Here is a 12,844-nt window from a genome sequence, read left to right as displayed (position 1 = left end):
TTTAATATACTTAAGTCAGTATTTTTTAGGACTGCACTTTACTGCTTATAATGATGACGCTGTTGAGAGGCCCCAAAATGGTCTCATTTTATTGTTTATGAAAATTACTCTAATGTGTAACTTGGCAGGATGTTTGACTGTTGTCATCCTAACTTTGTCATGAAGGTCAATATAGGATCGGAAAAGTTTTTCCCGGGAGAGATCAGAGAGTGCGTGTGTGTGTGTGAGCGTGTGTGCGCGCGCAAGTGCAAAGAGCTAGCGTCAAGCTAATATGAAGTGTGTGCTGTGTTTCTGTGGCCCGAGAGCGAGCAGGAATTTGCAGCTCGGGTGCCGTGCCACTCGCCTCATCAATGCAGCTTTCATTCTCCTTGGCCGGGCCAAGATGGAAGTCGTACAAAAGGAGCGCTGGTACTTCATGGCACTCGTCTTCCTCCCTTTTCTTCAAGGTACGGAGCAAAATATACTGTTTTGTTTGGTTTTCATCACACGGTTGCTTCGGTGTTTTGACTAAATGAATTTGTGTCATTTATTTGAATGCAATATAATGATGGTGGCTTTCATTTCACCAATGCTTCTCCTGAACATTTCACTTTTATTGTAAATCATTTGTCAGAATAAAAATAGTTGAAAATTATCCTGACAGGTGTCATTCAGCTCACACAAAGCTGTGTGCTAGTGTCACTTTTGTGAATGTGACCACTCATTGGCTTTATTCAAAGCTTGTGCCTTTCACTCTTTCTGGGGGCGGGGGGAATACACAACAAATTACTAAATTATTGTTTATAGTAAGTTTGATCAGAACAAGTATGTGGGCCCGATAGTCGAAATGCTGATCTTTAAGCCTACGGTTGCAGTGTGGAAATGTTGACTGATGAATTGTGTCTTGAAACAATTGAGGTCAACTAGAGTGCAGTACTTGACTGCAACCAGCAGAGACACCGTTGATTCAACTCCCCTATTTTCTCCTCTAAAGTCGCCTATTGCTATATTTGCTGCAAAACTCACCTCGTTCCTGGTTTTGTTCCCAGACCAAAGCCATGTCTATCATAAAAGCTGTAACATCTATTTGAATTGCTTGCATACAAATATGTTGGCCTCCAGAGTGCCTGCAAACCCAGAACGAACCAAATGTAAAATCCCAAGCTATTCTAGTCCTGGCTTTGACCCTTCCTAAAGTTGTGATTTTGGTCAACCAAATAAAGGAGCGTGTGCAGATACTGCGCCGGAGATCGAGACGGTCACGATCCACCTACAGGAGGGGATGATCCTCGACTGCTTGTGCCCTTGGGACGGGAACCTCACCATGGTGTCATGGACCAAAGACCCAGACACGAATTCCATAGCCGTTTTTCACCCAGAGTACGGAGTAGCCACCACTTACCATTACCGTGAGCGGATCGAATTCTTGAGAAGCACCCCGATGGACGGAAGCATATCCATGAAGAACGTCACCCATCAGGACATTGGCGTTTATCACTGCTCTGTCCAGACGTTCCCCCAAGGCCCTTGGATCAGAAACATTCAGGTGGAGGACTTAGGTAACCGTCGACGACGTTCTCTACTTGCCATCACACTGAATATGAGTTTCCTTTAATAAGCTGCTTGCCGTGAATGCAGATGAGCCTCCAGAGGAAGATAAAGAAGACAACGCCGAGTTCGTGGAGGCGGACGTGTACCTGACGGCAACACCCAGCAGCAATCTAACCGTGGAGTGCAATCACGAGCACAACGGCACCGGCGTGCACCAGGCCGTCGTGGAGCACATGGCGTTGGGTCAACCGTGGGTCATCATCGGCATATGCAAGCGGGTCGAGGGCGGCGTGCTGATCGAAGACTACAGCGAGCGCGGTCTTGTCAGCTGCGAGCGGAGCATGGATGTCAGTCTGCAACTGACTCCTGTCGCGCAGGAAGATGGCGGCTTGTACCGCTGCAGCTTCAGCACGGACGCCGGCCTGCAGACCAACACTGTCTTGGTCACGGTGTCAGCGTCAGGTAAAAGGCCACGCCACGGGATTTCCGATCGAATTTGCTCCGATTGTTGTCGCCAGGCAGATTTCATGTCGCGCAATCAAAACTGCTCCTTGTGGCCAATGAATGCATGCTAGCCACGCCGACTCACAGCCCGAATCCAAATCAGGGGGACACAAAAATAGCCATGACCATGTCAGTTATTTTTACACAATTCAACCAGTGCTCTGTATCACCGATAAAATAAAACAAACGAACACAAAAAAAAAACATTCTGTGCTAGATAATTGATTTGGTAAAATTAAAATTCGGTCTGAGCAAATTTGCGGTAAAATGTTCTTTCTCATTTTGGGCTGTCATGTCATTATCAGGTGGCTCCAGCCTGTCTGTGTTCATGCTGTATGTTTACTTGGCGATTGCAACCGCTGGACTGATTTTACTGACGGTGCTGCTCATCGTCTTGTTGAGGCGCAGGTAAGAAGAGGTTTTGCAAAGTATGCCGTGTTTTTATTTTAATGATCAGAAATCATGTATTATTTTTTTGCATTCAAATCTTTTTTTCCCACCTTAAAAACGGTGGATGAAAACGTATGATATGAACACCACAGGAAGAAGATCAGACGAGAAGAGAGCAGAGATCAACTGCACCCATCTCACCCACCCGTAAGACCTCCAAGCGGACATTTGAACTATTTGTTAACTTAATCATTTGTCGCAGTTATACATTGCAGACCCATCTGTAATAGGTGAAAATCCGTGATATAGAGAGAGCAGACAAAATAATGTGTCTTCTACAAGTTTATCTTTTCTGCTCACAAGACACTGAAACTTTATTATCTGTAACTCCCTAGCAATGGCGACGGTGGTGGGCAGCGGAGCTTTGCGGGCAAGTCTACTGAGACGTCCACGACATGGAACAACAGAGCCATCTTTGTAGTTCTTTTCCCCTTCCGCCATGTTCTGGAATATTAGAATTAAGAGGACGCATCACAAATTCAGTGACTGTCTATAATATCTTTTGTCTTTGTAGGGGTCGATGCCACTGTCCAAGTCACTGGTTCCAACCGGATAAAACAAAAAAGTGTTGAGTGAGACTACCGCTACATGAGAGAACATTCAAGTTTATTACCTCTGTCATCAAAAAACATATTTACATTGAGTGAAAACTGGAACATACCGGTAATGAAAGTGCTATCCATGTAATCTGACCACACATTTAAACAAACATGATGTCTACAAATTTTCTTCAACGCACGCCCACATTAAATAAAGTGACACTTGAGGGGAACTGTGGAACAATGAAGTGCTTGTACATTTATATCCAGTCCTACAGCCTTTGTTTCGACACAAACTAAATAATAACTTTCAAATACATTGCCACCAAAGGATTTTGAAAAATTTGATATGGTGTCATCCTTTCTGCATTTTGCACAAAAAGATATGAATGTGCCAGCAGGTGTGTTACAGGCGAGACAGTGCTAACTTTTGTGTACACTAGAACAAGCCACAATAAGAAGGTTACAGGAGGTCTCAGTGGGTCTGAAGGCACTTCTTCCATGAGGACAGAAAAGGAGAGCGAGAGGGACTAGATCGCCTCGGACAACTCTGATATATTTTGTATGATTTGATTTTACTAGGCTTTCTCTGCAAAATAGCTGCGGATAAGGAAGGAAACAATGGCATTCCCAATTGATTTCGAAGTGGTGTTTCCAATTGATCTTTCCAGTGGCCACCTCGTCACCTCATGGGCTCCAGTGCAAACTACAATCACAATAATCAACAAAAATCTCGAGAATGGTGACAATCAAATTTCGACATTACTGTATCTTAAATAGAGTGTAACGGGACTGATATGTTAGCTTTAATCAGGTATTCTATTGGACATATCACTGTGACGTCACACGTTCTTCAGATTCCGGTTCTAACATAAAAAAGGACATTTATTTAAACAAGTATGGTGCCTTGAAAGACGCTACTTTTGTCACGCGACATACAAAACAAGGGCGACCAAATCTGCATATGACGTCACAGAAGACATACGGTTGCACGTGAGCGTCTACAGTGAGGTTGGGCTCCAGCAAGTGTCCTCAGCCAGTCAAGTCAGTCGATTGTCATTGAGGCGGCCTCAGGCTGCAAGTTGCTGCTCGGCCACTAGAGGGCGACGGCGCCACTTCCTGACATCGCCTTCCTTCTTCCACCTTCCCTTCTTCCGTTTCCCGTTCGGTTTCGCGTGACAAAAAATTGGGAAATGTTTGCGCTCGAGGGATGAACGTCACCGACATGCTGCTCGCTGGAAGAAAAAGGAAAAGGCGAGACTGCTTGTTGTGCCGCTTAACTGTGGTAAGTTGAAGTATGATGTTGGTTTCAATGCAAACGTGATGGGAAAATGACAAACGTCATGAAAGTAATTAATTCTGCAAAAGTATACCTTAATAAACAAACCTTTACCTAAAAAAAATGATTTCACTTCCATTACATTGAGTGCATTTTGCATGAATATTTTTAAATTGATACGAAATTAATGTCAGTTAAATTATTCAAGGAGAAAAACTGATTATTTTATTGACACAACCAACCTAACATCACATTGTAAAGTACATTTTCTTACCTATTCTATTCAAATACATCACATTCAAACATCTAGTAAAATTGGGATTCAAATTACAATTTGACATCAGTTCCCACATTCTATCATATTTAATCTCATCCACCAGGCCCATCTGTCAGATTTCAAAATCAAATGTGGCCCTTGAAGCACTAATGTGTGCCTGCCCTGCTTGCAGGGCTGTTTAGTGGCCTTTATAATAAATTCAATCCCGCATACTCATCACATATCGAACAAACAGGAAGGGGTGATCTATAATATCTATTAATGTTTTCAAGCATGTTGTTGCTGTCCAATGCAAAGCACAAACATTACATCCACATATTGAAATTTACAGTGTACACACTGTATCCCAAAAATAACTGTACACCATCTTTTTTTATTTTTCAGGGAGCATTCGGACAGACGTGACGTCATCAGCTTTGCACGTTAGAGCGGCCTGAAGTACAGGTAAAGTTTTAAGTTTTATTACTCCTAGAAATGTTCAGTAAGATAAGGTTTGAATATGTTCAAAATTTCGTGGTGACAAGAAAACTCTTTGGGCTAAGTAAAAATTGTCTGTTTACATCTTTGCAACCTTTTTACGAGCTCTCACAAAATGAATGTTTAAAACATCAAAATATATAAAATACATTTTTACAATTGCAGAAAATACAATTACAATTAAAATAAATAACAACAAAGCCCCCCAAAAAGACAAACGAATCACACATATTTAATCATTTATTTCCCTGTCTATCCTGGCATCTTTATGCATTACCTTACAAATTGAAAAAACGGAGCGAAAATCCCTGATATTTTACTTCTGCTATGATCCGTGTCGCCAGTCTTATCATGCTGGCCCTTTGAGACCTACTTCCTCGCTGTGAAATCTCTTGCTATCAGTCCCCGTATGATCGAACTAAGTACTCCATTACAATGCTGATAATAAGCAAAATGAAGGCGAAAAAATCCATATATATATATATATATATATATATATATATATATATATATATATATATATATATAGCATCATCCAGGAATTACAAGTGATGTGGTGAAATATTGCCCTGAGTAGGTTCACTCAGGCTGAGAAATAAACAAGTGTGTCTTAATCGGTCCTGTGGACCTGTTTAAAAGCAATCAGAGGGTGACTCAGCAAATTGGCTGTGCTGATTGGATATTCATCTTGTGTGCAGCGGTGCACTGTCACGCAGCTGTTGTTGCCCAAAAGGACTGGGGACCGTTGCTAATGAGCAACCACGAATGCTCCTAAACCACCAATATACTTGAAATCAATCCAAAATCTAATCGTGAACAGTGATTGCCAACCACCGTGCCTCACTAGTATGCCGTGAGTGCTCATCAGGTGTGCTGTGGTCACCCAATTTCACTTCATTGGTCTGAAAATTATTCTTTATTTTCTCGAAACAATGTATCTATTTTTTTCATTTGCCGTATCTCTGCCAGTGGTGCGTCGTGACGGGCAGAACAACGGAATCCTCTTCCACTAGATGGCACAAGGTACATCATAAACCTGATGTGCATTTTTTTGAAGAGGTATGCCTTTGCTGGAATATGATTGAGAAATTTATAATCATAATAATAATATTTTTTAACTCAAAATGACTTCATAATGCCTCAGGGCTCCGGTTGCGAGTGTGACAAAACCCAAGAAACGGTTATCGAAGCCCTTTGACGCTGTGATGTCATTTTTAGTTGACAGGAAGTGGCAGCCCAAGGCAAAATGGCAGCCCCCGAGGTGGACAAAAACGGGTGCATTTTTCTGCTTAATTGATATTCCACAAATGCAATATGAAAAGTGGAGGTGCATGGTACATATTTGTTTTACTTCCCCGTTACTGCTGTCTGCAGAGCCATATACAGTATGTAGGTCTGATGTAAGCAGCATATTGATCAATTTATCATTTGATTTGATTTTTTGTATGGGTTGCGGAAAGCTCTCTGTGTATGCTCTGAACTCCCACAAGTGTCATCCAGCCGCCCTCTCGTGCTCCCAAGCGTAAAAATGAACCGTGACAACAAGAGCGCGGTAGTAACAAACTTCATGCGCTCACCTTGGTAACCGAAGAGATCCCCCACGCTGTTCTGCCGCGTGATGTGCTGCCAGTAGGCACTGCGGGGAAGGGAAATGGACTTGCTGAGCAGCTCCGAGGAGCGCACCTGCAAGGGGACGGACGAGCAACGCATCAGGTGCAACAATTCAGTGTGTTGACCGGACCGTTGGTGACAAAAGAGGGACAGAACTCAACATGAGACATTCCAAGTGTTGCGGGGAGAAGATATCAAGATGCACGGCCATGTTAAAAAGTGAAATCAGCTTTTGCGTGAAATGTATGCGAACGGCACGAAGGTACCTGCGAACTTTTCTCCATCTCCTCCATCATCCTCTCATGCTGCTGGGCGATGGCCAGAGTGGCCGAGTGGACGCGCTGGTAGATCATCTCCCCCTCTCGTGTCTGGAACGTGAACAAGCCCTCGCCCGTGTCGCACATCCTGCGCCCCGGAACAAGCACACGCGAGGAAACGCAAAGGGGACGTAAACACACTTTGACGGCGCTCGCTGTTCGGAGCGCACGCTTGACTGCACGCTTCCAGAGAGACGCGCTGATGCAAGAGCACGCGCACACGCACGCATCGGAGGACGGTGAGTCAACGACGCGAGGCCTCCGCTGCACACGATGATATCCTGGGAACTTTCAACCTTCCATTTAAGTTGGCAAGTTTTTCTGATGGCTTCCCAAGCGCTTATTTTCTACAGCACAATCATACACGCTTATGCAGAAGACGGCCAGTATGTATTTTTAGAGCTCACTCACGCACCTTCCGGACTCAAACGTGAACCAGGTGGAGTCTCGACCGTATCTGCGGAGTGAGCTGAGGGGCCACATGACGAGTTTGAGCCGTGCGTTGTGGATGTCCCACAGGTAGATGTTCTCATGGGTGATCTGCATGGTGCATTCCCCGTAGATGTCCAGGTTCGGGGTGGGCATTAAGTACACGTTGAAACGCTCTAAAAATAAACATCAAGAAATGACGTGAAACAGTGACTCGCCAAGATTCCAAAGGGTTCCCCCTCTCAGAAAAACGCTGCATAGTGTCTGTAGTGGAATAAATGAATACCCCCAGGGCCACTGTACGAGCAGAAATCCGATGCGTTTGTTTGATCATAATTTAAGAGTAATTATTTTCATTTTTTATAGATTACAAAAACATATGAATAAAATATGCAGTTACCCTCAAAGACATACTTTCAGCGGTTGAAAAATTCCAATTTCCCAGGACCTTGGAGTCCCATATTTGAACAAGTCGGAGCATATTTACTCTCACCAAACACACACGGATATCCCCCCCCCCCCCTTCGAAGATTTACTATCGGACGTAAATAATTGAATCCGCAAGAGCTGCATCAAAATGCCTCTGCAGAAACCCCCAACAGTCAACAGATCCGTCAGCCTTTGCCCGACGCATATTTTCATGGACTCCTGAAAATGCAACAGCTGTGTATTTGTCAATATCGAATCCTCCATAAAAGCGAAAACCTCTCTGGGATGAGGCTTTGTTGGAATCTTACAAAACGTTGGAAGGGTTAGCAAAAAAACGATGAGAGATGGATTATTTGGCAGAGTGAGAGATGTGCAGCGGCCCTTAATATTGGATCAAATGTTGTCTCGCCGTCTCATGTAATTCACAAACCCAAAAAAATTCACCCATTCACAACTGGCCTTGTTTGAGTTTCCTTCTTGTTGATGTATTGTTAATAAAACCAACATGGAGACAAATGACTTTGTTGAGTTGGCTGTTTCTGTTGATTCTAAAAATCAATTCCGCGTAACTTGAAGGGTGTGGCTGAAAGCTGAAGTCACGACCCCCCCCCCCCCTCCCCCGAGATCTGTCCTGAATAAAAAGTGGACCCAAACGATTGACCGCTCCGGTGCTTGCAAATTCAACTTTATCCAATGAAGATGAATTACCTTCCAGTGGATCCAGATTTGGGCGGGAGGTGTGCATGCCTCCCTCCCTCCCTCCCTCTTCTACCCCATTTAGCTGTCGGAGGCAGTGGGGGCTTCTCAATAATCTAAATGGCTTCTCACTAATTACACTCAATGACTCCAAAATAAGCCCCGTGTCTGCAGTGGATAGAAAATAGCAATGTCATCGCTGGGTGTATTTTTAGGCGACTCTGATCTAATGATGGCTTCCTGCAGCTCGGTGGGGTTGGGCGGGCGACTAATTGAAACACGACTGGCAGGCCTTTGCCTCTTGTAACTTTGCGCTTTAGCCATTGTATCGTCACTGCGAGAGCCATGTCTAGGGACCCGTGAAATTTGACTTTAAAGTTACACGGAAATGTCACGCTTGTTTTTACTGGACAAACGCTTTTGATGATTGCTTGTTGCCGTTGCCTCGTTCCGAACGATAGAAGCGAATAAGCTCCATTCCATTTCCTGCGAGCGGAATGTGGGGGGGGGGGGGGGGGGCAGCACGTGTATTTCCCACAGCTTTGGAAGCATAATCTCATCCATCTCTGTGACAAGCTTCATTATGAGGGTGGCCGGCGATGCGCGGCACTTCGCATTCGGGCCTAGAACAGAGCCCTGACCGCAGCATGTGACCCGCCACGGCGCATACTTCTCAAGTGGAGCAAACATGTTCCGATGTATGAACTGGGCAGGTATAGACAAAAAAAGTGGTCCTCATCAGCCAGGCAGCTTTTACGTAGCAGAGTGAGCCACGAAGGCTGTCCGTGCAAGCGGGGCCTAATTGGGCACTCACCGTTCTGCTCCCGCTGCACCCCCGCCGCGAGCAAGTCTGGCTCGCCCAGGCTGATGTCGTTGACGCGGCTGCCCAGGCACTCCACGCTCAGCAGCTTACACCATTCCTCCGCATCCAGCTCTGCATGTGGCCACACGACAGCACGGCGTTGGAATAGCCGCTTGTTAGCATCCATTGCGTTAAGGCTAGTCATCTTTTTTTTTTTATGTTGTTTTGCACGGATTCTGAATTTGCCCTCGTTTTCAATGCCGGTGGGAAAGATGTCAACGTGAAATTCCCAACACATTATATTGTTGGACAGATTTTTCAAAATCAGGACGTTTCTGTGGTTGTTTTGGTTGTGGATACCAATTTTCTCTCCTGATGAGTCGGAACAGATCACGTTCTCCTCTGAGAAGACTTCCGATTGTCTCTCGTGAGCTTCTGCTGGGAACCGCCCATGTATGAAATGAGGCTAAAGCACGAGTTGTTTATCTTTGCCGGCTCCTTGCCTCCAAATCCCAGTGGGATTTCGGGAAGCCTACCCGTGGTCAGTGACTTGAACAGAAACGAAAGTGCGTCACCGACGCGGCGCCGTTGTGTTTCTGTCTCTCTTCGTCAAACAACATTATGTGCATGTGATTATCAGTGGCGGTGTCTTCGGTTTCATTCATGGCGCACTCCATTGCATTATGCGTTTGCAGCGGGGACGTATCTGCGCAGCTTAGCGGGGGTGAGCGGATGGTCTGTTGGCGCCTGAAGCGCTTCATTCACAGACATCAGAAAGCAGAACTACATTTACACACGGGAGGCAGCTACTTAATGCTCCCTTTCGGAGTTACTGTGGCCTGTCGGTGCCTCACCTGATTCGCAGGCAAATGTCTTGGATGTGTCGTCACAGAATATAATGGCCACAGCGTGTTTCTTGGTCTCTGTCGGCATCCTGCTAATGTTCTTGATATTATGGAGCTCCGTGATCTAAACGGGGCAGAATTGACAGCGGCACATTGCAACTCAGTTGAGCGCAGACAACGGCGGCAGTGATGCTTTATTGACCCTCTTGTGCCGCTCTGATTAAAGTGCAATTGTAGTTTCGAGGCATTTGCACATAAAAACTCTCTTTTGAAGCCAAGGCTTACACGTGCATGCACGTTATAAAGGCCCCACATGACTACCTGCATCCCTTCTCTACCGTTTCAGATAATAAAAAGGTGCAATCAAATGCATCTAAATCCCTTAAGCCAAGAGATCAATGTAGAATGCAAAAAAATAAATACAAATCCCGCACGAAACAAAAAGATTCCATTCGATTGAATGCCACCCGTATTTCCAGGCTGTTATGTTCTACGTGACTCAGCCTTGACGACGAGGCATCTTCCATGACTGCGGTACATCTTGGGCTAACTGCAGAAGGCCTTTTGCCAAAGAGGCAGGCAATGAATTAGCTGGGCTATAATGGAGAGCTTAAAGATTAAAAGACGAGACAACGTAGACGAGACATGCTGTGACCCCACATTCCTGTTTCTGATACTATAAATTATGAAAAGATCCATTACGATTGCAACTCAAGTTACGGAGACATGAAGAGACAATAGTAAAAATGTGAAAAGATGCCATTTGGGTGCTCTTATCGCCTTCCAGGAGGGTGTCCAGATATTTTATGGATGTGTAGATACAATATTGTGGCCCCAGGTAAGCAGAAACAAAGCAAGCATCAACTGAGGGAATTTCTGAGCCATGGATTCCAGCATCCATAAACTGCGTGTGTGCGTGTGTGTGTGCCTGCGTGTGGAGCAGTATATGGAAGGAAAATATTTGGTTGCCTTCCCAGCTTCAGGCAAAACGTTGAATCGGTTGAGATGAGTCCCATTTCACATCCTGGCTGACTTGCATTTTTTATTTTTGCAGTGAAAGGTGTTGATTTTAATCTCATATTAGCACCAATATGTTTTGCCTGCGCCACTGACATTCCAGCGTGGCATTGTTTTTCTTATTTATTTATTTATTTATATAATTGTCAGGAAGACAAGAGAGGCACAACCCGCCCCCCCCCCCCCCCAAACATCCTTTTGGAGTGCTAAAAATATTGGGGATTTCTGTTATTGTGTCGAGCAACTCGGGCAACGAGAGGGAGAGTACGGAGATGGGGAGAAAAGCGGTGGAGACGGCCAATCCTCTTTGTGTTGAGTGTGTAGATCAGCCACCAGTGCAGCCTATTTCTGCCCAAATCGCAGCGGCGTCAAATGAAGCCCTCAGACGGCCCTTTTCTTGAGCTTTGTGGGGAAGCGTTAGCAAAGTAAACGCGCTGGTGCGTGTGCCTGCCCATCGCTCACTTGGCCACCGGTTTGTATGAGATGAGAAGCCCCGCGGGGCGGTGGAGGGTCGTGTGTCGCCATGCGGGACAGCCCATTTGAAAATACGATGCAGGGGACAAACGCATTGTATGGGTCTATTGGCATATATCGCGTTAAAGGATGCCGTTCGGGCTGAAGAAAAAAGTCCTAGCAGGTCCTTTTGGCTTATGGGGCTCGAGAAATGGCTGACGGGTACCTGCGGGATGCCGCGACAATCCAATGAAAAAAAAAATGGGGAAATTTTTATGGTCTGGGCCGGGTCGTGTCATTTGTACCTTGTGGAAGCTCCTGAAGTAGGCGGCCTTCTCATCAGGATACTTTTCCAAGCGGCGGGGCCCTTTACTGGACGCCTTTTTGAATACCAGCCAACATCTTCGGAAGATCTGCCAACAGAGAAAGCTTGCAGTTAACGACCTGAAATAAAGCCAAAACGCTCTATGCCTTCATTAGATGGATACTCTGAGAAATATTGGGTAAAATTGTGTGCAAACCTTTTTTGTGGGGATTGAGGGGGGTCTATGCATAGTGGAAAGGTTATTTGGCTCAAGAGGTGTAATACAACCCTTGCACGTCTTATGGTATTGTAGGCAATGTGCAAGTAAGACCGGTTGTCCCTGATCAAACAATCAAATGAACAAATTGCACTTAAGCGCAATCGGTATATGAAATAGGTATCAAATTCAATTCAGTGTTGTTTACAAACATTTCTAGCAATTTGCTTTCATTTATACTTAAATCCCTTCTCCTAAAATTGGATGACGCGAACCTTTCTTTTCAATGGAATATTCATGAGTGTCATCAAAAATGAAAATGGCCATGGGAGGAATTCATGTTTCATGAGCAAAAATATTTTTTTTATTCGCTGGGAATTGTTTCAAAGTAAGATGGCTGGTTTTGTTTATTCATTTAAGTTCCAAATTCAATGAGTAAATCATTCATGGATCAAATATGATTTGGAGCATCGATATCTTTTGATGCGCTTTAGTTCAAAATCCTTTGACGTAAGTTATGCTTCATTTCATAGCACAGGAAGTGGAAGGATTGCGCAAAGCACAGCACACATGCCCACACAAGCACAGGGCCAGTCACACTGTATTGATTACCGGATCAGTCTGCCTTATCCACTAGCTGAAGATGAGACAAATACCGAGCGTGTCCT

The 12,844-nt window shown here is 44.8% G+C and overlaps 2 protein-coding genes and 1 long non-coding RNA gene across 5 annotated transcripts in view; 2 read left to right on the top strand and 1 right to left on the bottom strand.

Annotated features, from left to right (window-relative positions):
- The first annotated feature begins 108 nt into the window (after positions 1 to 108).
- Positions 109 to 3,256, top strand: cd226 (CD226 molecule). The gene is made up of 6 exons (XM_052054221.1): positions 109 to 446; positions 1,203 to 1,538; positions 1,618 to 1,992; positions 2,340 to 2,442; positions 2,577 to 2,631; positions 2,820 to 3,256. Exons 1-6 carry the CDS (start codon positions 272 to 274, stop codon positions 2,865 to 2,867), a joined length of 1,092 nt encoding a protein of 363 aa, XP_051910181.1. The 5' UTR covers positions 109 to 271; the 3' UTR covers positions 2,868 to 3,256.
- The window catches only part of dok6 (docking protein 6), a 25,096-nt gene continuing 15,325 nt past the window's right edge, over positions 3,074 to 12,844 (bottom strand). For both annotated transcript variants that reach the window (XM_052054222.1, XM_052054223.1), the window contains exons 2-8: positions 11,961 to 12,068; positions 10,195 to 10,309; positions 9,353 to 9,472; positions 7,400 to 7,589; positions 6,934 to 7,072; positions 6,634 to 6,739; positions 3,074 to 4,258 (exon numbers count right to left, since the gene is read on the bottom strand). In XM_052054222.1, coding sequence (XP_051910182.1) covers positions 4,080 to 4,258; positions 6,634 to 6,739; positions 6,934 to 7,072; positions 7,400 to 7,589; positions 9,353 to 9,472; positions 10,195 to 10,309; positions 11,961 to 12,068 — 957 coding nt within the window. In that variant the 3' untranslated portion in view covers positions 3,074 to 4,079. The remainder of the gene's footprint in view (positions 4,259 to 6,633; positions 6,740 to 6,933; positions 7,073 to 7,399; positions 7,590 to 9,352; positions 9,473 to 10,194; positions 10,310 to 11,960; positions 12,069 to 12,844) is intronic.
- Positions 4,189 to 12,844, top strand: part of LOC127593051 (uncharacterized) — a 37,259-nt gene continuing 28,603 nt past the window's right edge. Inside the window, exons 1-2 of one of the 2 annotated variants that reach the window (XR_007960300.1) lie at positions 4,189 to 4,308; positions 4,964 to 5,023. This is a non-coding gene — a long non-coding RNA (uncharacterized LOC127593051). Of the gene's footprint in view, positions 4,309 to 4,963; positions 5,203 to 12,844 lie in introns of those variants that run through there. The other variant, XR_007960299.1, reaches the window with a different exon arrangement.

The sequence above is a fragment of the Hippocampus zosterae genome, chromosome 20 (assembly GCF_025434085.1).
Source record: "Hippocampus zosterae strain Florida chromosome 20, ASM2543408v3, whole genome shotgun sequence".
Taxonomy (NCBI): Eukaryota; Metazoa; Chordata; class Actinopteri; order Syngnathiformes; family Syngnathidae; genus Hippocampus; species Hippocampus zosterae.
This window is presented reverse-complemented; position numbering and strand designations above follow the sequence as displayed.

Excerpts from the sequence above, each read along its gene's own strand:
- cd226 (XM_052054221.1), top strand. The coding sequence starts at position 272 with ATGAAGTGTGTGCTGTGTTTCTGTGGCCCGAGAGCGAGCAGGAATTTG. Across the intron at positions 447-1,202 it reads CTTCCTCCCTTTTCTTCAAG|GAGCGTGTGCAGATACTGCG; the intron begins GTACGGAGCAAA and ends AACCAAATAAAG. Across the intron at positions 2,443-2,576 it reads ATCGTCTTGTTGAGGCGCAG|GAAGAAGATCAGACGAGAAG; the intron begins GTAAGAAGAGGT and ends TGAACACCACAG.